The sequence below is a fragment of the Pseudopodoces humilis genome, chromosome 3 (genome assembly GCF_049639895.1).
Source record: "Pseudopodoces humilis isolate 2021_Gansu_Grassland_sample_001 chromosome 3, ASM4963989v1, whole genome shotgun sequence".
NCBI classification, from domain to species: Eukaryota; Metazoa; Chordata; class Aves; order Passeriformes; family Paridae; genus Pseudopodoces; species Pseudopodoces humilis.
Window position 1 is genome coordinate 96,367,000 of NC_142202.1, and position 25,177 is coordinate 96,392,176.

The following is a 25,177-nucleotide window of genomic DNA, read 5'->3' on the forward strand; positions in this document are numbered from 1 at the left end:
TAACTAAACAGCTATTTCTGAATCATTTCAGGCAAATTGTTTACTCTAGATCTGCATGCCACTGAGAAAGAGAAGAAAGCAGCAGTGGATGGCTACCTTTCCTTGGCACAGGGCAAACCCACACACAGTTCTTTGTACACCATGCAAGTAATAAATAACTTAAAGTGCAATAAGAAGGGGAGATTTATCAAATGTTTCACTTCAGTGAAACAGTAATGAACAGTGTCTGGTAGATTGTAAGTTCTAAAAGGTCTGTACCACGCATATAAAGCATTAGCTTTTCCACTATTATCAAGATCATGGCAGAGAACCATAGAAGCAAATCATGGAAAACAAACTACATGTTCATCAAGCCATCTTTCCTCTCCAGAACTCCACTACAAATCTAAAGAGAATCTTAAAATGACACAAAGAAACTTAATATTAGGGAAAGAGAATAAAAAAAAAAAAAGTGGCCTGCACAAAACACTTTTCAATGCACTGATAGGTCCTATCTTCCCCAAGAATTACCTAATAAAAATTACCTTTTTCTTTTTAGTTGAAATTTAACCAACAAGGTTTCAACTAGTAATCAGTGGTGAGATAAATTCTTAAAATTTACAGTACAATCTATGATATAATTAAAAACAAAGAATCAGCTATCATTTCTGAAGTAGTTTTGGGATGGAGGGGTGCGTTTTGGGTTTTCTTGGTTCATAAGATTTTTTATTTTTCGAGGATTTTTTTGTTGTTTCTGACAAGCTAGCTAACAAATAGAAATTTTTATGCAGCCAGATTTTGAAAAGGATCAGACTGATTTTAAGTATTGTTCAGTTTTGATAAATTTAAAATTACTCCTACTAGAATATATTTAAGTAGAATATTATTATGAAGGTCATCTTACATAGCAGGTGTCTAAATACAGAAACCAAAGAGGGCCTTTCCACTCTCATGTGTGACATGTACAGAAATATCCAACACTGATCATTCATTAACCTGGTTCTGTTTCAATTCAGACTTTTTATTTCATTTACAAAAATCTGCTGTTATTCCACTTTTCTTAAAATTCTCAGATAATTGTGACACTGCCTGTAAAATTTGTATAACCACCTCCTACACCATATTTTTTCTGAAAAGTTACAGCAGACCACATTCTTATGGTTTCAACATTTCCTGCTAGTAGATGGCTAGGTAGTCCCAAATTATGTCAAACTGTGGTTGGTAAAACTTGGAGCACATGTATTAACATTTCTATGCCCTGCATCTGTTCAAGAAGCAGTGAAAACGTATCATATACACACACACATAAAGCAACAAACTTAAAAATATAAAATGGACAAATTTACCTTTCTTCTGAATACCAGAAAGAAAAGAAAACAAATCCCTTTAATAAACTCCACAGTACTGGGCTCTCCTTTTCCTGCCTTAAGCAAGACAAATGAGTAGCTACACCGGCACCATATTATATGAATTCTCATCCTTAACAAATAATAAATTACTTCCACATAGGCCAAATCAGTTGAGGGAAGACTGAAAAACAAAGACTGAAGTGCAACATCAAATTTATACTTCATAAAAAGATTGAAATTTCAAGTATTGCTGCCTTGCATGGCAAAGGTTTTACATGGAGGGAGGTGAGGAGAAACACATTCTCAAGACATCTTTCCTCTTACCACAGCACCACAATCTTAAGGACAGCCTTGAAATGACATTTTACCTTCTTAAGACTGGAATATTAGTTCCTTGCACAATTAGATTTCCAGACTGAAAAGCCTAAAACAACTAAACAAGCATTATTTTGAAGACTGAGGGTGTCGCCCTGAAAACTCAGCTTCTGAGCTTGCTAACATAGTTTTCTAAGACTTTCCCAGGACAGTAACTGTAAACATAGATATGTGTACATTCTTTCTCTTACACGTCTTGTGATGGACATCTCTCATGGCCAGTGCAGTGAGAAAGTGTTATCCTGACCATCCAGTCCCTGGCCGTTGTCAGAAGCCTATAAATCCTGGGAGGAAAAATAAACTCTCTCTTCCTTTCACCACACCTCGACCTGTGTCCGTGTGATCTATTCATCTTCAGCGGCAACATGAGGGAGGCCAAAGCATAAGCATATATGTATGTGTACACAGAGAGGGAGAAAATCCCCCAGAAACTTGATGTGATCCAAGCTCCTGTAACACTTTGGAGGCTTGAAAACTGAAGTACAAGTTGGTGCAGAATTTCATATGCAGAATTTTGTGCAGTTCCATGCCTCTTTTACTTCACTGGAATGAGTGGTGAGAGATAAATTAAATTGCACATTAGAAAGGGATAACACTAAAAGCCAACAAGCACAAAACTTCCACACTCAGCACACACATTATTCTCTGCTTTCAGCTGGGTTTGGTGATGCTCGGGGAAAGTGACAGACCACTTTCCAGCTGCCGAATGCCCATCCATCTTGAACTGTATGTGCATTGCAAATATTCTAATTTTAAACTTTGGAGAAATTCTGGAATTAGATACATGGCTGAAATCTGTAGAAGAAAGACTATTCAGAGCACTACTAACTTCTCCTTGGACAGTTCTCACACTTTATTAATTCTCAGATGTGTGAAACCAAAATGGAATTTCCACAGCCACCCAGAGAAGTAATTTTAAATACGGCTGGCCTTAAGGAAGGCTTAATTTAGCTTTATATAAGGAACTTTTTTAAATGTATCATTTTCTCCTTTGTAAAAGAGAGGTCAAATCTAAGTGCTGAGTTAAAGTGTCACTCTTCTGATAGATTAAGTGGAGCTTTTTCTAGGTCACCATTCCTCTTAATCGAACAACCACTAGCTACAAACCTACTGAAATCCATAAACACAAACAGGAACTCTCACTACACAGAAGTCAAAGTCCCACAACAAGCTTCCCATGGCTACATGAAAAGCTCATTAACAGTATACAGTATTTGTGGCATTACCCATATAACCTTATTTCCCAAGTAATCACATGAAAATTTAAAAATCCAGTGTTACTAGGTAATTTCACTACCATCTCTGTAGTGCCACTGCTTATCTAGAATGCCTACAGGCAAAGAACAACTCCAGGTTTTCCCATCTTTTACTATCTTCACATCACATTACTGCACATATGCATAAAAAATGACAGTGTTTTTATCCACCAGCTCTCATATTATCTCTTTAAAATGCTAAAAGACAAGTGTGACACTAATATTTAAGTGGCAATGCCAGTTATTCTGTAAAAGAAAGAAAACCAAGCTAAACACATAGTGCCTCTATGCTGTGCTTCTGTGCCTTCCTTAAAAGGAATGCCTCTTTTATATAGTTGGAAACCATTTTTGCATCCCTACTTCATACCTAAACAAGAATTTTTATTTATGTTACAGTACCAATGCAGAAGAGAATAGATAAGGTTTTGTTTAAGTTTTATCACTGAGTGTATTAAGAAAAATGTTACAGGGTTTACTAAGCACTATTGAACTTTCATAGGGAATAAGTCAAAGGTTTTAAGAAGGCTGTCTCGTATTCCTCACATATTGTTCACATAAAATGATCCAGAAATGAGACAATGAACTGTTGAACCTTTGTCATATTGGTTCTTCCTCATTCAACAGGGGGAAATATTTGCTCCTCCTCATCCCTTATCTAATTTATCATACATCTTCAGTATATCTTCTGCTAGGTAAAGCTAAGGATGGAGCTAAATGTACTTGCTCCAACTGCAACAACCCTCTGTTAAGCACCATTTCTCCAAGTCCACCAATATTATCTCCTGGACAGAGGATAATATCTGCTAGAGTGACTACACACAGTTTCATCTACCCAGTTCTGTTGAAATGATCCTGGCTTACAAACAAGCAAAGCAGAATTTAAGGAATAAACAAGTAATCCTATACTTTGACAGCACTGAATTAGGAAGCAACTATGCATGAAGTTAGTAGCAATAAGGGTACAGTAATCAAATGTAAGAAATAAACTTTGGTGAGTTCAAACTTTGTTGAATTCAGCCAAAGCCTAAGAGATAATCATGGCTATAGAACATGAGGCCATCTTTGGTGTCTATTTCACAAATGGAGCAAGTGAGAAAACCCTATGCATGCAGACTATACAATTTGCAAAGGGTCACAACGTGGTCAATCAATACCAATTTTCCCTGAAACACGCAAAAGAACTGCTCAATGAGGACTATTTCCATGACAATTTTTAGCTTTATACTACCAGCTGGTTCCAACACAGAAAAAAAGGTAAAAGCTGTAGATTGGTGGGACATCCCATTTATCTTCCTCCAAACACTGTTCCCCTTGGAGAATTGCTCCAACTTAAATTAAGATAAAGAAATAAGCCTGGGGAAAAATTATCTGCCTGAAATTTAAAAATAACAGGAAGTTACTAACCAGAGTTCAAAAAGAAACACATCTGTAAGGTTAACTACAAGTACCTATTATTCCTTGATAGAGTTCCTTCATGCACAAGAAATCAATTCACTGCACTGCTGCTGCTGGAACACAGCAGACAGCAGACATTCCTTAAAAACTACACAATCACTTCTGGACTGGTTGCAAAAACAAGTATCTATGGAAATAAGAACACTGCTGATTCCAGATGCAATCAAGTTGTTCAGGACACTGAAAGTCACTCCTCCTGTTGTAGAAAATTACCATTTTTTATGAACTGGTAGGTTTTTAAGCTAGAAGGGATGGCCTGGGCACTTCATACTGCTCTTGATTTTGCATCAGCAATTCCTATAGTTGAAGACTTGCAGAATGAAAGAAGTAAGCTTTGTAACATTTCCAGACTTAGGCAGAAGAACCTAAAATTTTAAGTAATTCAAAATTGTTATAAAGATTCCTTCAGAAAATGACACAGACTGCAAAAGTACAAAGAATAAAATTGAACATCAGATATCATAAATTCTGTTTATAAAGTCTTCTTAATTTATTCCCTTTAATAAATAACAGCTTCAAAAAGGACTTAATATAAAACCTCAGTAAACATACTAAGAAACCAATTGGTATCTGGACTGACTGATGTAGTAAATCATAATAGCCAAACAAGAAATACACAGTCTAATTTGTCACCATAGAGAGTAAGGGCACTTACTTAGACCTCTATTTGGTTTCATATTATTATGAACAAAATATCATACTTGCTATGCTAGACCTGTGATTTTCCAATTGAAAACAACCCAGTAATTTCATTATTTTCTCATGCATTACTGAAATTCTCACTCCTCAAATATGTGTTTTGTAAGAGAGCTAGAGAAAGAAACTCTTCTACTTCAAAGTCTAGTGGTCTGAGTTTTAAGTAAAGAAAAGTCCAGAATCCCCAAAGCAAACCAAGAAAATCCCCAACAAAACAAAAGGCAAAAAACCCCACCTGAAATTACTTTAGAGAGACTTTAATCAAATATTACTAAAACAAATATGAAATACAAAAAATCCAAAGAGTACATGGAATATAAAAACCAAACCCTCAATGGAAGTGTGGACACCAATCAATATTCTACAGTTTCAGCAAACGAAGACTAAATACATTCAGAAACACACCAACTCTGTTCGCCTTGTGTGGAATAATGCAGATCTAGGACTTGCTAAAACTCAGTATTATTGCTCACCCTGTTCACTCACTGGAGCTGCTTCTCCAAAAGGGAAGCTATTATTATCTTTTGAAGGAAATACAGATATTTGAAAAAAATAAAGGAGAAACTTATTTTAAGAGAAGCAATTAAAAACAATCTTTATTATTTCACAACAAAGTTTAAAACAATATTTTAAGAAGTTAGCACCCCTCTAGAAAGGTGTCACCCCTCAAGCAAACTGTTAAGAAGATATTACTATAATATAAAATAAGTACAAGAAAAGAGTTTAAATGGACATTTAAGAAAAGATACCACCTGCTCCTCTCACCCCTCCACTCTTATTCAACATATTCAAGTGGATCTTAATCCGAATTGTACAGGTTCCACATCAGACAACATTACAGTTCACTATTGTTCACTCATCCACCTGTCATGCTTCTGGCATTACTTGCTGAATAAAACCCACCATGTTGCTGTAGTCCTGACCTGTCAGAAGCTTCCAGCAGACCAGATATAGGTCCTCCATAGTAATACCACTTTACACACCACTTTAATCTTTGCGTTCAATCATTCTTTATGGTCTTTCCTAATGAAACACACGATATACCACCCTTGATTGTTCTTCCTTCTCCCAAATTCCAGCCACTTATTGCTAGCTTCCCAGTCTCTTTTTGAATAATTCCAAAATACATTTTATATACATTTTATAAATACACCAGTAATTTAATACTTTAAAGTTAATTCTTGATCATCAGTAGCTATACACATCTGACCGGACTACCTACAGGAATGATGTTTTCATATTATTTTTGCTGTCATTCTACTTTGTTCCCATGTGCTTAACCTTGAAACCTGAATGACAATGCTTCCTACATCACTGCCTGCAGACATTCACATTGAAGCTGGAGGAGCTGAAGTATCAGTGCCTGACAGGGTTTGCTCTTTGATCAGCCCAGGTGGTGCAAAGCCAGCTGTCTGCAGTTATTCTGTTGCCCAGGGAACAACAACTGAAGTGTGTACTTCCTAAATCTGCACAGGAGGCCCTTCTGCAGCATTGCCACAGCAGCTCGTGCTGTGCAAGGCTGAAGTGGTGAAGCTGCTATAGCTACAGCCCAGCTGGTGCCCATTAGTGCTCTCGGTATGACAGGAACAAGCAGCTAGTGCTCAGAACCCTCCTCCCCTTCACTGACAAACAGCACTCTTCTTTACCAGTCAATGTGAACATCATTCTTCAAGTTTAATAGAATTAAGAAATAAAAAACAAAATCACTCAGGTATGCATATTTTGTTTTTAAAAAGAATATGCTTTTCAGCCTTTTTAATCAATTAATTTTAAAAAATAAACTGTATTCTGTATATTCAACATCATGTCCTTCACAGGCAAAAAAAAAGGGGGGAAACAGACCATTCATTTTCTGGGTTAGTAGCTTCATCTTTTGTCCTAAGAGCCTGTGTAGTCTTTTATTTTACATTTTTTCTGAAATACAGAGAGTGAGATATGTATAGGAATAAAGAGTACTGGCAGTTTAATTTTTCTTTCCATTACTTAAATGTGCTTTTCAGCTACCAAAAACCAGATACTGATTTTCAAAAAAACCCCAAAAAGCCACAAACCCTACCCCCCCGCAAAAAAACAAGAAAAAAAAACCAACAATCAAACAAACCCACAACACATGGAAACACAGCAGCTCACTTTTCACCTTAATAGTGTATGTTAGCATTGTATATACTGATGTCCAAGGAGGTTTTAAAAACCTCACCTGCTGCAGATAGAACGATCTAGGAGTATGCACAGGCATGGGGTATGACATGGAGAGACAGGTAAACCCATCATTTTCTATTGAAGAACAGGAGACACTGTGCAGAAATCAGGCAGTCAAACTGGAAAAGGCATAATTTGCACTCTTTTATAGGCTGACACTTCTTATGCTATTCCAAGGTGATTTGAGACAATGTTTCAGCACGGACCTTTTTTGATTATATACTCTGCAGACATACATATGTTTGAGGGAAGTCAAAATTCACTGACTGCACTGGAACTCTGCTATATGGGGATGGTCCAAGCAAAGATCTGCAACCACTGCTATACTGGTGAGCTGAACTCTACTCTTCAGGCAGAATTTGGCTGCAATAACGTAAAAGCTGCAACAGCAGTGAGAGGCACACAGGCAAAAAGGTATTGGCTGGCCATATAAAAATAATTTGTGAGATTTAACTCTGTGCTGAGGAAAGCTGCACAGTACACCAATAAAACTTAATGGGGGATATTTACATGTTGGCTTCCATTATCACAAAGGTGAGTGGAGCTGAACAGCATTGTCCACACTGCTACTTTTACACACACAATAGTTGTTGCATGGAGGCAACTCATTTTCATCACCAACAAAGCCATGGCAGCTGTCACTGAAATAAGATTAAATTAAACCAATACACTTAAGCTCCCACTTGATATTTCATAAAGTATTAAAAACTGTACTCCTTAACCAGCTGATGGGAACTGCACACCGCTTATCCACCTGTTGAATCAGGTGCCTTAATAGACAGTTACATATTCAAGAATATATCTAAAAAACCTCAAGTATTCCCACTCTACTTCATAGGAGTTCCAAAGACAAATATAACTTTTGTAATAAGTCTACCTCAAGCAGGACAAATGCCACTCCATCCAACATGAGCAGTTTACATGGCTGCCTCAAGCTTGATGAACCAAGTTCTAACCACCAGCTCAACTGGAAAAGGTAGGTTCACTACCCCTTATGCCTTGCATAGTCTCCACTTGGTACTTCCCCCCAACAGAAATTCAGATATGTGGCCACAACCAACACACACAAAATTTCTTCCAGCAATAACTTGGGATTCAAAGCTTAGATCTCGGAATCATAATCTGCCTGTATCTTTACATTAACTGGACAATTTGGGAAGCTAGCTTCCAGATGTGCTCACACATCAAGCAAAAGTAATTAATAGAAGAAAATAAACATCTACCAGCTGGATACACTATTTTGAGATACATTCTGTTTTCCGTTCATTAGATCAGTTACAAATACTACAATATGAAAGTTATTCTTATTAATACAAGAAAAATGTGGTTGGGATTTTTTGTAATTCAAGGTATCAACAACTAGCACATCAAAAGGTCTAGAGAAAGAAAAAGACTGAATATTGCCATATGCTAGTCAGTAGTTTTCTCAACTTGAGACATTCAAACAATACATCATGTCGTTAGTTGGCTGCTAACTATGCAGTTCTCATTTGTTTATACCTCAGAAACACTCACAGGAGAGAAACCCCACCGCATTTTTTTATTAGAACTCAAGTGGAGAAAGATATATACCTCATTCCAAAAAGGCTTATAATCTAGAAAAGCAATTATGAAAACATAACCAAATAGAAACAAACCCAGAAATACCTTGGTGGTCAAATCTTCAGCTCAGGTATGGGATACAATTCCTTTCTAGTACTGACCAAGTACACCTTAAGTTTATTTCAAATGCAGAATCTTATTGGTGTGTACAATCTTGCTGGGATTAGAGGTATGGATCTTTAGGAGGGAGGGACCAGGAAGGTGACAAGAGAGAATCACCCTTTATGAACATCAGCAACTAGACTGCATAGAGCTCCCAGCTCCAATGAGACATTATGGTTTAGGATTAGAAGGTAGACCAAAGTGGCAACAACATAGTTGGTGTCTGCTAGAAGGACGGAACAAAGGATAGCCCAATCTTCTGACAATAAGAAGGAGTTTCATATTCATAGTCTTGGTCCTTGTGTAGGACTTTAATAAACTCAGTGTCTAGTGGAGGGGTCTTTGCTGTCCTCAGGATTGAGGGATCCCAGGCTACCAAGACCAGTGGGAAAGTCAAATTTGGGAATATTTAAAGAAATTGGATCCTAGTAATGCACTCACAAGAACTGAGGAATGGCCAGTGTATTTATGAGGCCAGTTTCAATTAACTTTGAAAGGTCATGGTGCTGGAGAGAGGTTCCTGAGGACTTTGAGAAAATAAATGGCATTCCTACATTTAAGATGGACAAAAAGGTTCTATACACTAGTCAGTCTCCCCCTTAATCCCCAGAAGGGTGACAGATTTAGAAAATCTGAAAAATATTTCTAAACATGAGGTGACTGGGACTAGTCAGCACAGATTTATGAAGCAGATATCATGTCTGAAAAATATGATTAAGTTCTGCAGTGAAAATTAAATTAAAAACAGGCTTGGTAAAAATGGGAAGAGCAGCTGATGTTATTTACTTTTAACAAGCCTTTGGTCCATAACATCCTCACAGGCAAACTGAAGACAGGAGGGCTTGTTGCACTGAGGGTAGCTGTGACAAACCTTAGGTCCCATGATTTCAGGGCAGAGGGTGGTGGAAAAATAAACAGGAGCAGGAGCAATAGTTGGCACTAGGAAAATAACACTTTAATAAGCAATAAAAGAAAATACGGAAAATGCCCAAAAGCCGAACTACAGTAACCATGTAGAGAACTCCTTGGGGGTGACCAACCAAAGACAAGAACAAAGGAAGGCACAATGATATATAACCTTAGGGAACGAACATTCTAGTAGCCTGACCATATAGGGAACAACGTTACCCAGTCCGTAACTGACGCGTAACTTATTTAACATAATAAAAGAGGGGTATCTTGGGAAAGACTTCTAACTCAAATTAAACATTCCCACAGCTTCAGATAGATTGCTCTTCAGAGGCTATAGTCAGCTGGCTTGTGTCCCTGGCCAGGTTGAACTCCATAAGGGCTGCGTTCAAAACTGGTTGAACTGCCATTCTCAAAGGTTGTGATCAGTGACATAAAAGTCATCTGAAGCCAGTCACTACTGCTGTGTCTCAGGGGCTGGCAATGTGGCCAGCACTGTTCAGCATCTTCATTAATGGCCTCAGTGAACATCAGCGGGACAGAAACAGGCTGGAGAAACAGACCAACAGGAACCTCGAAGTTTAACAATGCTCTGCAGAAAGGGCCCTGAAGGTCATGGTGACAGTAATTTGAGTGTAAGGAACAGTGGAGAAATGCTGTTAGTCTACTAGATGGCACGTGTACTCACAGTGGATATCATAAAACTATGCTGAGCTGCAAAACAGTCTTCACAATATCAAAAGAGACAAAATATTAACCTTGAATCTCATACCTGCTGTAGCTCTGTCAGTCAAATTGCTGCAGTAGCAGAAATATCTAAGTTTTATGTCTAATGGTCAGAAACATTTTTTTGTTTGCTGACACATAAAAAAAACCTCATGAAAGAGAATTAAGGTTGCAAGCTATCACCCAGAAAAAGGAGGAAAATCTCAAATTAAAATAGTCCTCAAAACATTTTAACATGGTTTCATATGAGGACTTGCAGATAATAGAATATGCTACAGAATTGATGTCATCAGATAACTAAAATGTCTCAAGATTTGCTAGTTTATAAATATCATTTTGCTAACTATTTAAGATATTGCTAGTACTTGAATTGTGATCTTGATAAGTCAGCAAGAGGGGAAAAAAAATACAGAAAAAATAAATAAGAAATAATCTTTATCATTGTCTTAAGGGTATGAAGCAAGAGACACTCCCTCAGCTTCTCCAGCTTTCCAAGAAGGATGGGATAATGGAAAATGAAAGCAGGCTACCTTTTCATGGTAGAAAGAAGGTCACAAAGTATGGAATGCAAAAAAAAGTGAGATTACAAAATGTCCTAACATTTACTGGAAGGAACTTGCACAGTATACTTGGCTTCACTTGCATCATTTTGGAATAACTCTGAAGTCTAGTCCAAAACTAGTCTAATACAGAGAAAAGCAAGCCTTTAACTTTCACTTATGTCACAAACTCATTGGACAAAAATGCCTAGACACAAACTGTAAGAATTTACATGTTTCCGAAAAATGTTATTTACCCCTACAATAGCATTGACTGGAGATGGCAAAAGAACACATTGTCTTGCAGTTTTTTATATTAGTTCAGACCAATATTTGAAAATAGAGTTTAAAACCTATTTCAAATTAGAGATAGAAAAACACTTCTTTTGTTCTAAGCTAAAAAAAAAAAAAAGGTAAGAGAATTAAACCTTCTAACAGTGAAAGAGAGAGCAGTCTGATAATTCAAGAGATTATTCCTCAGTGACAGCACTAATTCAGAAGCATTTTATCCACTTTCTGCATTTAAAGCACTCTTTTCTGACCATTCTGTAATACTTGAATTTCTGTCATTTTCTCTCCTCCCTCTTCTGACATTCATTCTCTTTTGCTTCATACCAAAAATGTTGCAATTATCCTGATAATTGCTGTCAAATAAAGATGAAATCCTAAATCAAGGGATAACAAGGATCTGTGCTTCAAGTTAACTATATTATACATGGTCCATGGTCCCACAGTTTTCACTATGCATTGGCTCTTACACACTGGCTGAGACACTACTCAGTTTGACTACTCCTACAGCAGTCTCACATACAAGTAAGATCTTAGCACAGACTATGGTAAGACAACTATGTTACCTCTCATTTGGATAGAACTCAATATATATCTATGCATAGAGACATTCAAATTTGAACACAATTAACATTAAACAATTTCTCAAGCTGCTCATCACTTGTTTAGCATTTTTTTACCATTCCACTTAAAACCTTACAGCAAGGTACTTGTAAAGGAACACAGATTACAAATAACAGCTAGAATTCCTAGGAAAAATGCATTAAAAGAACATTAGGAGAACACCAAGGACATTTGTTTCTTCCTTCAAACTATGGGAATAAATCTTCTTCTGTACATCCCACCACTGCTGCTGAGAAGAGGGAATATTTAAAGATGCATTCCACTTCTGTGCCTATTTTAATGACTGTAGCATATCCCATGGCTGTACCAATGATTTCCCTACACAGAGTCCTTTCATTACAGCAAAGCAAGTGTCACCTGCTGTCTTTAATACTAAGCAGATGAAGCATCACCAGCAGCATTATTTCCAGTATCCTTACTGATGAATTTCTCTGCAGAGAAGTTTTTTAATACACGAGTTCACTGTGTGTAAGTGCAATGCACCAGCCAGCCATAACTCATTGTCGATTTATTGTTTTGAAATAACGGATTTTAAAGGCAAATTATTTTCAACAAAATTAAACACTAGTTTTGTGTTTGTATGCTCTAGATCTACAAATATAAGCTATTTGTATGAAGTCTTCATAACCACTGCACCAGGACACCTATCTTGTTTGAAAAAATCCAAGTGAGAACCAGGATGTGTGCGCAACCATGCCTGCCTGCACGTGGAAATTTGCAGGTAACAGCTTTGTCCAGTCACACTTCCTTTTGCCCTCTGGTGGCTTTCTATGTCCCTACATGAAACAAAAGGGCAGAACCTATTTGTGTAGGAGTTTAAAAATACATTTGAACTGGGACAATAAATGAGTTTCCACATATGTTTCTACAAATCTGAATAAGAATTTAAAATCTTAGGAGAAGCAGGGGCAAACACAAATACAAAAGATGACAGCAACATAGAAACTTACTAATTATGCTTTTAAATTTAGATTAGATAGAGACTCTGCTTTTAAATTTAGTTTTACCTCTTCCTAATGAAAGGAATTCATCTAGCTTTATCTCATGGATTTAAAACAACGATTTATCTGAAAGGCTAAAGTTAAAACCAGAGGAGGCATTCCACTATAAGCTCCTGAAACAGCATTATTAGTGTAACACTGTCAACTACTAGTCTTGCAGACCTGACACTTTAAGGTAATTTCATGACATGCAAAAGGTGAGAATAGAAGGACTCAAAAGATGAGCTCCTTTGTTTACAAAAGTTAGTTAATGCATGTAGAGAAAAACAGTTCAAACCATCCCAACATGATGCTGTACTCTAAAGTGGTAGTTACAGTTCAGGAACAGCTCTTGATATTAAGACTGACAGTTTTCTGAGCCTTATGTGCAGCAGTAGATGAGGAAATCAGCAAAACATCAGCATCCTTACAAAGGGCACAGAGAACAAAAGAGAAGTGATTGTTTCGCAGCCCTATGAAAACCTTATCAGGTTTTCTATGAACTCAGAAATCACCAAGCTGGCAAACAACTGCAGTTCATGATCTGATTCAGCATTTGGTATCCGAAAGCAGATAGAAAAAAAGAACCTTCTTCAGAAGAAAGAATTAGTACAAGTTAAGACAATTGTCATTGCTGAAAATTTAATCTTGCCTCAATGAATGCATGCACCTAATACCAATAATTAAACATTCTCTACAAATTCAGTAGCTTGAAGCTTTCACTTTAATTCATCAAGATTCTTTTAAGACAAACCTACAACACCTACTAATCCTTATCACAACAAAACTGCCCCATAGCACAGACACTATAAAAATTCTATACAAAAAAGAATAACTGTTTCAAAATATCCTCTTCTCTAGAAGGCTGAAATTATCTCTAAAATGATTATTCTTAATTTTGTGGGAAAAGCTACACAACAGAACCACCGTATTATTGAGATCAGTAGAACAGAAATTCTTGACCAGATCTTCATACCATAATTTATTTCATATACATCTTTATCATGTCTTTCATCTAATTTCTGAAGTACTTGCATGTTTCCCTTCAATACATTTTCCAAAACAGTCTGTATTTATAGTAGTCTGTAATGGAGAACAATGACAAGTATTTTATTTTTTGGCAACTTAAAATAATGTCAGGTACAGGTCTCCAGCTCTGAGGCCAGAAAGCACAATCAAACTGAATTTTTTTGCAGGCTAAGTTAAAAGAAGGGGGCTATAGTCCAATTAACCATGAATTTCTTGGGCTCTATCTGGGCATCATTGAAAGTACCCTGTAACTTGGCCCACACCAAAACTGCTCAGGGAGTACCCTCAGTTTAACAGTAGGGTTTACTCCAGGTCAGTCCCTAGGTCAATGCCACAGCCCCATTTCAAGTTATTAGAATACATATATAACCTTTTATTATTTTACTCTACAGGTTACATTTGTTTATTTATTTACTTAATTTATTTTACTCTACAGGTCACAATTTCCAGCAAAAATTGTCATTATAGCAATATTACTGTAAAAAAAACAACCAAAAAAGCCCCCAACAAACATGCAATCAGCTGACTGATACCAAAACCTGGTTATTGAACATTAAGACTTTCACAGCCAGCAGGTTCCATCCCTCACAAATCAGTAGGTAAGGGTTGTTTTCTTCTTAAATTGTTTTCAGTGTTGATACAGCTCACACACACACGTTCTACATCTGCTTCCACCCTACCTGACATCATTAGAGTAAATCATTCCAAACAGACTTTAATGCTGTTATTTTTATTGCCTATATTGTGACATACTAATTTTCAGGTTTTCAATTACATAAAAGTACTCTTGTGGTCATGAAAACACCCTTGCAACCCAATTCACAATTGCATAAACAATCAGCATAATCATTCTGTTTAGTTTGCTGGCACAGTTTAAAGCAGCTAAAAGAGAAGCTGAAGTCTCTAGACCACTGTTCATCTTACAGCAACGTCAAAACTACAAGTTAGATCCAACAATATAAGACTTCGCAAATTATTTCACTGATCCTTCCAGCAAATGCCACAGAAAGGAAGAAAAACAAGGTCTCAGGAAACCAGCATAAGTTGCCACAGATAAAAAAGAAACAAAATGCAAACCAAAAAATTTAAATCAAAACTCAAAACATGCAGACATTTAACCACAACAACAGATTTTTGTATTGACAGACACTAACTGTCTGCTAACACCTAAGGGCCATATCTTATCTCTAACATTTTGCCAGCCTCCCACAGAACTGATTGCCCAAAAGCTATTTTACCACCTCGTACTGTCCTGTGTTTTCGCATATCCCTGAATTGCTTTAGGGATCCCCTTCCTCAGGATCTCCTTATTCCTCCAACTCTACCATTGCCTTAATTTCCTTTACTTTTGCCCCTCCATGCATATTCTTCCCCTGCACCCAGGGGATATGCTGAAGTAGCTGCATACAATAACATCCTGAAAATTCACATCTGCAGTAATGGAGACCACTACCTATATCCAACTGGAGGTTCAGCAGGCAAACTATTTTCCATCTACGCAGACTTTTCGGTCTGGATCATTTTTCTATTTCCTTCCCTTTATCTTCCCATCATGTCACAAAAACCCACCAGCAGTTTACCTTAACCCTTGATTTCTCAATTTTACCACCTCTAAGTATCTGTAGAGCATCTGACAGAAAAGAGTAACTACCCAAGCAGCTGGCCTTACACAGTATCAAAATCCAAACAAGCCACTAGCTTCTTTGTTGACATGCTAAGTAGATTCATCTGTATCTCAGAGCAATGCATAAATCTGGGGATTAATTCTATCTTATGGGATATAATGAAAGCTATATTCAGGTTTTGCAAATAATGCTGTATAAGCTATAATTATATTTATAAAATATTTTATTAGAATGGCAGCTTTCCCCAAATTTATCACCATGATCATTCATTTCAATGTGGTCCATGAAGACCAAATCCAAGAGTCGCTTGGAAAGAAGAAATCCATTGCTGGCAAAAAGCTGCACAACTCATTAAATAGCTTACAGAAAAATCCTCTTGAATTCCCCATTCCTTTAATGATATAGTTGAAGTTTACTTTATAAGTCCACAGGATATAGTCTGCCTCCATTTTAACAGTGTCCTAAAACAGCAGGTGAGAGACAGGGAGGGATGTATAAAAAAGGCAACAGATTAAAAAGAAGTTCTGTATGAAACAAAGCAAATGCAAGGCATGACTTCCCCCAGCCCCCAAACCCACATACAACCTGCACCTACCACTGCACATCCACCTAACTCAGAATTTTTTCAAACATCTCATGAAAGTGTATGATAAGCTGGAACGACAAAAAGGGCATCAATGTATTTCCAAGTATTACCCAACATCATGTTAATCATCATATCAATGCAGGGATCCAATTTTTTTCAACCACTTCTAGAGCTGAGGCTTCCATCACCTACTTTACACACAAAAATCATTAGACACACCCTAGTCTGTTGACTGTTGGTATTTCTTGTTGCCTCAGAACACAATTAAAAGTCCATGAAATGGCCTTCTGAATTCCCCTCCTGAAACTTGAGCAACAGTACGACTGTATACAGATAATTTTCCAATGGAGTCTTGCACTTTGTCAGGTCTCCACTGTTCTAGTTCTCAAGTGACTCCTCTTTAGTGTGATTTACAAGGTTTTGGCATTTCAGTTTTTCACTATGAAAAAAATATCCTAGAGTAGACTAGGATGCTCTTCTGAAAAATGAAGCAAGCTTCTTTCAAACTTGCAATAGGAATACACACGTGAAATGATTTTCCCCTTAGCAGTTGAAGAAAGTGCTTGGTTAGTTACCAACTTCTTGAAGACTAATTTATCTTCATTTTAAAACTTATTATATTTAGTGTACCATTATTCTCATTGGTTCATATTATTATTTGGATGGTACGTTCTTGACCCTCAACCCCCACCTTAATTCTTCTTTTCTGATATTTAAATGTGCATTTCTACTAAGAAATGCTGTGGTCTCCTTACTTACTTTGTCACCTTACTTCTTCACTTTTTGGAAGTGCCACTCCTGTCCCATTTTAATTTAATGAAAGTAATAAAAAAGCAAATAGTTAACTGACTACAACTAGTCAGAACAGCAAAAAAGAAGAAAGGTCTAAAGTTCCTAGTATTTGTTCTGACAGGGATTTTCCACTAAATGCAGAATCTTCCATTTTAATTCTGGGCTAATGTAAAGCATACTATACGATTTCTGCTTTGCTGAGCATAACTTTAGGATATTAATAAGTATAACAGACAAATAAGCACAAGTAAATTTTCAGAGATTAGGCATTAAACAAATTACAATGCAACTGCAGCACTCTAGCTTACTGTCACTGTTATTATCATCACCCAAGAACCATCACTAAATTCTGCTGTTCTCTCAAGAATCCAACCCTTTAGTTTTTTTAAGTCTAATCTGTCTCATACTGAACTTTAACAATCTAACTTCTAAAGCTAGAAGATTACCAAAATAATTTCTGCCCTTGATTTTTACCTACTTTAGAGCTATCAGTAACAATCTTGTTCTCTAAGAGGAAAAAAACCCCACACCCCTGTTTTAAATTCAGTTGATTTGCTGTAGCAGAAGAGAAAAATGATGCATCAACATGTCACAAAACTAATAGTGTATAAGTTCTTCTGGATACTTCAGATACTAATTCTACAAAGCTTTCTTCCCCTATCCCCAAGATATTTAGACTATAATCCTTCTTTTCTCCTCTTATATTTAGCTTCTTTCATATCTTTATGCACTTTCTCCCTTCAGTTAGGGAATCTGTGATAAAATACAACATTTCTAATTCTCACAACATCAGATAGCTGCCAAACACACTTGCAAAAGGAGGAGCTATTTCTCAGTGTCTCCTCAAGACACACCTTGTCTCTTAGCAGTGCCAGTTACACTGCAATGGTCTTAATACATTTCTAGCACACAATACTGGTAAGTTAGAAATGTTTAGCACAGGCAAGTGCTGTACCTTCAGCATAGTAAATTCCTGATCATTTTTGGAGGTTAGACAGGATTATACACAAGTAGTAAGCCTATTACTTAATAATAAAATCATCTTCCTATAACATCAGTTGTAACAGTATAAAATTTCCTAAGTGTCATATTCATGATTGGTGGCAGGGGGAGACCACTAAAATTGAGGCAGGAACTGAGTCTAATAAGTTCTCCCTTTTTAATTATGTGATTAAGTCAGTATTTTTGAAGTGTGCACATGAGGAGAGATGGAAAAATAGTTCCACAATTTTTTATTTACGACAAAATGTCCTAGAAAATGGAATTTCTGGTTAATATCCAAAGACACAATTATTCCAATGCTACTGGAACCACTATTATTCTAGTTAATATCATAATTGAGAATGCATCATTAATATAGCCTTGTATTTTTTCAATGTTAAAATTAGACAAAGTTGTAAATACTGATGCTAACAAAAAAAGACAGTTTCCTTTATTTTGATTTCAGAGTCAGGAAGGTATTTTCCTTTTTAAAACCTAGTTGTACAATGATACTCTACTAAAAGATCTTGAACAAAGAATACAGTGCACCATTTATTTTACCTTTACTGACTGTTTAGAGACTACAGTTCCCAAATTGCATATTCAGCAAGGATTTATTTTTTTCCATGACTTTTTGTGAACAAGAAAGTTATCTAAGCCATCTTATTTTTACTTTCTAAGAGGATGTTCTTTTCTCGAAAGCATAGAATTTAAAGATATGCAGAATCATTGTTAGTAAATATTCTGATGGGCTTTATGTAAAAGAGTAGTGAAGCCAAAAATACGAGTGGAGAGTCTGCATCCAATCATCAAAATGTGCTATACTTGGCCATTTTGACATATTTTGCCTAGAGTTTCTAAAAGCAAAAGCTTGTCTCAAAACAATAACGGAACTGTGGTTGCTGCAGGTTTAGCTACTTATGGGCAAATAATCTGATTTTATCAAAAGTAAGCACTTAAAGAAAATAATCCAGTGCACAAGGAAATTATTTTTTACTGCTATAGAAGCATACCTATTATGACTCATGAGTACATGACTTTGCTCTTCACAATGCGTAATAATAATTATATAAATAAATACATTTTAAGTTATACACCTTTATGACTCTTTCACTTACAAGTAAAGGACAGGTCAAAATATTTCATATATCCATGAAGGCAGAAAAAAAAAAAAAAACAAACATGCTTCCAGAGAGTGATAGGGGTTGTTTCTACTACTGAATGAGGTTTCCTACCTGTATGATTCAGGAGAAAATAACCCATACACATTTACATATCCACACATATGGAAAAAAAGTTTCAGATCTAAGCATGATGGTGTGGGATTTTACAGAAGTAGTTAAAATATTGTCTTTGAAATATAAAGCAAACAAACAAAAAACCTCACAAAAAAACCAAAAACAAAATGCAAACCAAATGTAGAAACTTCTCCATAAAAGAGGATTTTTTTTTGTTTTGATTAAGACTTCTGGTATGTCAATTCAAGGCATCTCTCAACCAGAATAGTCAAAACTTCCAAACATTATTACATCAGCACTCTTCTCAAACACACAGAGATGGCTTAAACTTTCTATTTGAACCTTGACCCCAGAAATAACCTATTGTTACCAGCTGAATGCACACACCCATTTCCCATATGGAATTCTTAGCACTCAGCAGAAATTAACAGAAAACTCTGCATATTACATTATTTTGCTATGTTTTTTCCCCTCATGAGAAAAGAGAAGCAAACACCAGCACCTCATTTGTGTTTCAAAACATAGATCATGATTGCTGGTGTCATCTGTGACTTTTAGGCAGTAGTATTAACTATCAAGTAGTTAAGTAAAAGAATAAACAAGAGTCTTAATGTCTCAATAATGTAAAAGGGGATGATAACAACTGGATACTGTGGAAAGATTTTTCACTGGATTTGAAAAAAGAAATTTATATTCCCCAGACTTCCTATATAAAAATCAAAGATCAGGAGAGCAGTGACAAAGTGCTACTCTATTTGTGCCTACTGCATCTTTTTTTCATATCTCAGTTATGATAACTCTTTGCAAATGTGAGAGCAAAAGAAAACTCGTATCTTTCCCAATATAAAGGAGGAAATTTCACCCTATTCTGTTAACTCATCCAGTAAGCTAGGAAATGGAAAATGTACATAATTCCACTTCAATGCCACATTTTATCACTTTCTTAAGCAACTTCAAAAAATAGCTATTAGTAACTTAAAAAAACAGCTAATAATAAATGCCACACATCACATTTCTCGAATCTCCCAGCTTCAACATTTAAGTCTTGACAGAAACGCTGGGTCCAGACACAAGATGGGCACAATACTTACAGGTGTTCCCAAAAGCATCATTTGACTTGAAGTTCAATAAGAAAATGAGCTGAGTCTTTTTAAAACAAAAAAATGCAATACATTCAGTGTTGTAAAGGTTTTGATTGCTTAATTTGGATGCATTGCTACTTGAAATAAGTTGTATGCTGAACTCAGTATTCCTTATTAAAGAACCCCACATTGTGTGCTTTCAGTTCTGTACACTGCTATTTAGAGTCAGTAATCACCATTTGAGAATGAGATCTTGTTCTCTGCAGAATGTTACCTGATGATAATTCTAAAGTAAGATGCATGAAGAATAAACAACTGAGCTTAATATTAAGAAAGCAGATAAACTAAAACACAAATAATCTGGAATAGAAAATATTCATATGATTTATTAGGTCCAATAAAGGAAATTGGAAGTCTCACAGAAAGGCTCTCAACCAAAACGCCTACCATAATTTCAATGGAAAAATCTATTTAACTTATCTTCTATCATTGGTTTTAAAAAATCACCTACAATTTCTGAAAGAAATTCAAATTTTAGCAGTTTTATTTCAATCCAAAAGAATTAGAAGAACTAAGCAATCTTGGAATCCTCTCCCATAATACAACCAGAAGGTTGAACAGCAGGAACACACACCTCTACAACTGTTCACAGATGTACAAAGCCTGAAACTTACTCCTTAATTTTTATACTCTTGGACTGTATCTCCATGAAAGAACAGAGTAATATTTACTAGAAGAAGTAATATTTTTTTCAACTGACACATCAGATTTCTTGTCAGAGAGAAAAATCATCCCCTTGCCCAAGTGATGCAAGTGGATTTTTCAAGCCTCATGACAGAAAATCTTCACACTTGCCTCACTCAGGAATTGCACAGGGATCCTTAATCTCAATAACTGTGTGCCTACAGTAAGGTTAGACAAAGAACATTCCTACTGAGGAAATAGATAAGAAGCTGTAGCCCTCTGTGGGCATACCTGCATTTCACATATGAAAAATGGCACATACAAACTTCATCTGCAGTTTTAAGTACAGCTTGATACCAACATATTCTGAAAGACGTTTACTTGAACTTTCAAAAGTAAACATATAAACCAAGAAAAATGATGCTTAAAGTAACAGGAATATATTTTATTTGCCATGCTTTGCATTCATCAGCCAAGCATAAGGTTTAGTTTGCTGATTTTCTTAACATGAATGCAGAAGGTGACTTCTAACCAATACAACCTAAGGATATGACACAAATGAGGTATAGGTAAAAGTGCTGTAGATTATTTTAGAAATGTTTGTGTTGATAATTCCAACTGAAGATGTCTACACACAGCTAGATGTTTGAATGTAACACATTCAAAAATATCGAAACACTTGTACAAATTGAGCATATTTAAAAAGGACTTACTTTTATTGTAGCAGGTTGCTAGTACACCTTTATCTGCAGGACTTGTACTAATGTGCCAAATTTCACCCACTTGATGAAGGAGAACATTTTTGTTTATAATGTTATTTTCATCATCAAAATCTATGATGTGAATCTGCAAATACAATAAAATAGAACATTAGGGTTTCAAATGTTTTCCTGTGGGTCTTAATTATACACAATGACTATATGGAACAATCTAATGAGATTTTTATAACCAATATCTAGTTTAATTAATTGTTTACTAACAATTTACTATATCATTGATTTCATGCAGGATTAACTTTTCTAGGAAAACACAAGCAGCTTCCCTGCTTGAGGAAATACCATACTTATTCTCAATTTTCAACTTAAAGCTTGAAGGTGATTTTTCATTTTATGGCTAATAGTAAATAAGCCATGTATTACAATTCAATACTTCTTACAGCAATAAACAAAAATAACAACATTACAATCCTTAGTCTAAATGTCTGCACCAATTCTGTATCCAAATCATCTAATTCAAGCCACCTATAAAGAAAGAAGGAGAGAGGGAAAGGACTCCTCTTCGAAGCACGTACTTTACAATCAGTAAGAAACTTGCTGAGAGTTCACTTTAGCAGTCACATATCTTTACCAAGATACAGATCAAATCTTTTCATACTATATGGAAACAAAGTACTGAAATATGAAGAAAAACAGTAATATTTAAATATATAGATAATATTTTTAAAAGCCAGAACTAAGTTTGCTTTTTATTATTTTCATTTTTGTTTGCTGTAGGTTTCTTTGCTTTTTTTTTTTTTTAAATAGGTCTATATTTCTATAATTTTTCCCTCCCTTTTTTTAGTTAGCTGTTTTTCTATAGTTGCCACAGAAATACAAGAAATTCCGGAAGATTTTAGCCTAGCACAACATACAGAAGGAATTTTACTCACCGTACTAATTCCCCAAAGCTCAACAGTGGACAGATAAATTTAGAAGACTAACAAATTTTAAAGAAATGTAAAAAAAAAATTTAAAGAAATGTCACTAAAAATTAATTTTCAAAGTTGGGTGAACTGTGAAGAAGAAAAAAAAGCCAAGAGTTCTCCTATTATGACTGAATGAAGTTTGCTAAATTAACCACTGAAGCTGCAAAAATCTTAGCTATACAGAAGTACAGAAGATTTTCTTAGACTACAGAAACTGCAATATAGGCCTCAACTTCATCTAAACACCATTATTTTTAAGGGGATGAGTTTACACGTTACCTTTTTCTTTACTGCCCAGTTATCAAAAGCTTCTTCTTCAAATATAATCCTGGACCTCATCACCTATATTATTCCTCCATTTTGTCATCCCAGGCATAGAACTGCCTCTGCAGTTGATTAGCAAGTTATCTTTTGAGACTTAATTTGCTGCCTTGAACCTAGGAATCTATTCAAGAATCAGAACACTATCCATTTACCCAACAACTGTCATCTTAAAGCGTAACAAAAAAGATCACTTGATTACTTTAACCTCGTACCTTGCTTTTGTTTGGAGCCCCCTTTGGCAGATCAGGCCAAGTTTCTCACCCAAGAAAGTGAACCATAAATCTAAACTCCATTTACTACAGTAACATATATGTCTTCCCACAATAACCAGGTTAAAAATCACTTGGCACATAAGGGAGTGCTCTTTACACCATCTGAAGCCCTTTGAAGGCACAGATAACCAATTTCTATCTCCTGTTATGTTTCTTATTCAGCTGATAACATGGACAGCTGCAAACTAGTGGAACACACAGCTCATGAAAGGCCCAGACTGAGATTTTCCAATGCTTTACAACCCTTTCCATGAAAACATCTTTCCTGATATCCGCTTAAACTTCTTGTGTAACTTAAAGCTATTTCCTCTCACCTGTCCTGTCTCCTGCATGGGAGAAAGACCGACCCCCACCTGGCTACAACCTCCTTTCAGGTGGCTGTAGACAGTGATAAGATACCCCCAACCCTTCTCCCAGCCTCCTTTTCGCCAGATTAAACAACCCCAGCTCCTTCAGCTGCTCCTCCTAACAGCAATGCTCCAGACCAATCACCATGTCCATCACCCTTCTCTGGACATATTCCAGCACGTCAAAGTCTTCCTTGCAGTGAGGAGCCCAGAACTGACCACAAGGTTTGAGTACAGTAGCTGCAACGCACTATACAAATCATGAAAATTAGTATTTTAAGTTCTAAGACACAAGACTGAAAATAACTTGGAAGAGTTTTGAGAACGAGATGAGAAAAGAATAAATTACATACTTGGATACTTCCAATGTGTACAACAAACACATTAAGTTTAGCAACAATGAAAGTATTGAGGACAAAAATTCCAAAACTACACCATGTAGAACACAGTGCTACTACTTAAACCATTTGCAGCATGTTATGAGGACCAAATGCCAAGTACTATATAAAACTAATATGTCAAATATTAACATAACGTAAAATCTTATAAAAACTTTCCTTCCCTTCAAAATACTAGTATTAATAGGAAAATATTTTCACCTTACATATATTCTCCTATGAATACCTAAAATTGCTTTATACAGCAATAAACCTCAGTAAGGCAAAGGCTATCATGCCAGCTGTAAAATTACTGCTCTTACATTTGCCCTACACCTGCCCATGATCAGAAGGGAAGAAATAACCTGCCCATGATAAAATCTCTCACTGTGCAGGACTCAGTAAAGTTTTAAGTGTTGCAAGAAAGCTCCTAAGCCTGGTCAGGTAACTAAAAAAGTTTTTGAGCAAATGTAAAGAACCTAGTGCTAAATTAAGTTATAATGAGTTGAGGCCTAGGGCACTTCTTGGGAATTGAGGAACTAGCTGAGAAGAAATGATGGCCTGAGGCACAGCTAAAGGCCAATAACCTCCAAACATTTGTGAATACACTAGAAATTGTCCTGTATTTCTGTTGTTAATGTTATTCACTGGAAAAAGAAAAGCATACTCATAGTTGAAACATATGCAAACATTTCTAAAATACATAGCATATATTCAATAAACTTACCAAAAATCAGAAAATTTAAATTATTAAAGATCTGTTGGCTATCACCCAATAAGCGAGAATCACTCTTCAACAACAATTTTCTATCAGGATTAAATTAGTTGAGCAAATTGTAAAACCATCACAGAAATCACAGTAAAAAAAACAAACCACATTATAATCAAATATTTGAAAAGCAAGAGACAGCACAACCAAAAATGTAATTGTGGGCATTGAACTTTTAACTAAGTTTTGTTACTCTTCGCCCAAGTATTACTTGAAATGTAAATAACCTGAATACTTCATCCCCCTTGGAATAACTTTTCTTAAGTCTCATCCAGTATTATCATTGAGTAATGAACTCAAAACCTCAC

The 25,177-nt window shown here is 35.9% G+C and overlaps 1 protein-coding gene across 2 annotated transcripts in view; it reads right to left on the reverse strand.

The window, feature by feature from the left end:
- EIPR1 (EARP complex and GARP complex interacting protein 1) overlaps positions 1-25,177 on the reverse strand; it is a 76,582-nt gene that overhangs the window by 40,007 nt on the left and 11,398 nt on the right. For both annotated transcript variants that reach the window (XM_005521892.3, XM_088053746.1), the window contains exon 3: positions 21,810-21,942. In XM_005521892.3, coding sequence (XP_005521949.1) covers positions 21,810-21,942 — 133 coding nt within the window. The remainder of the gene's footprint in view (positions 1-21,809; positions 21,943-25,177) is intronic.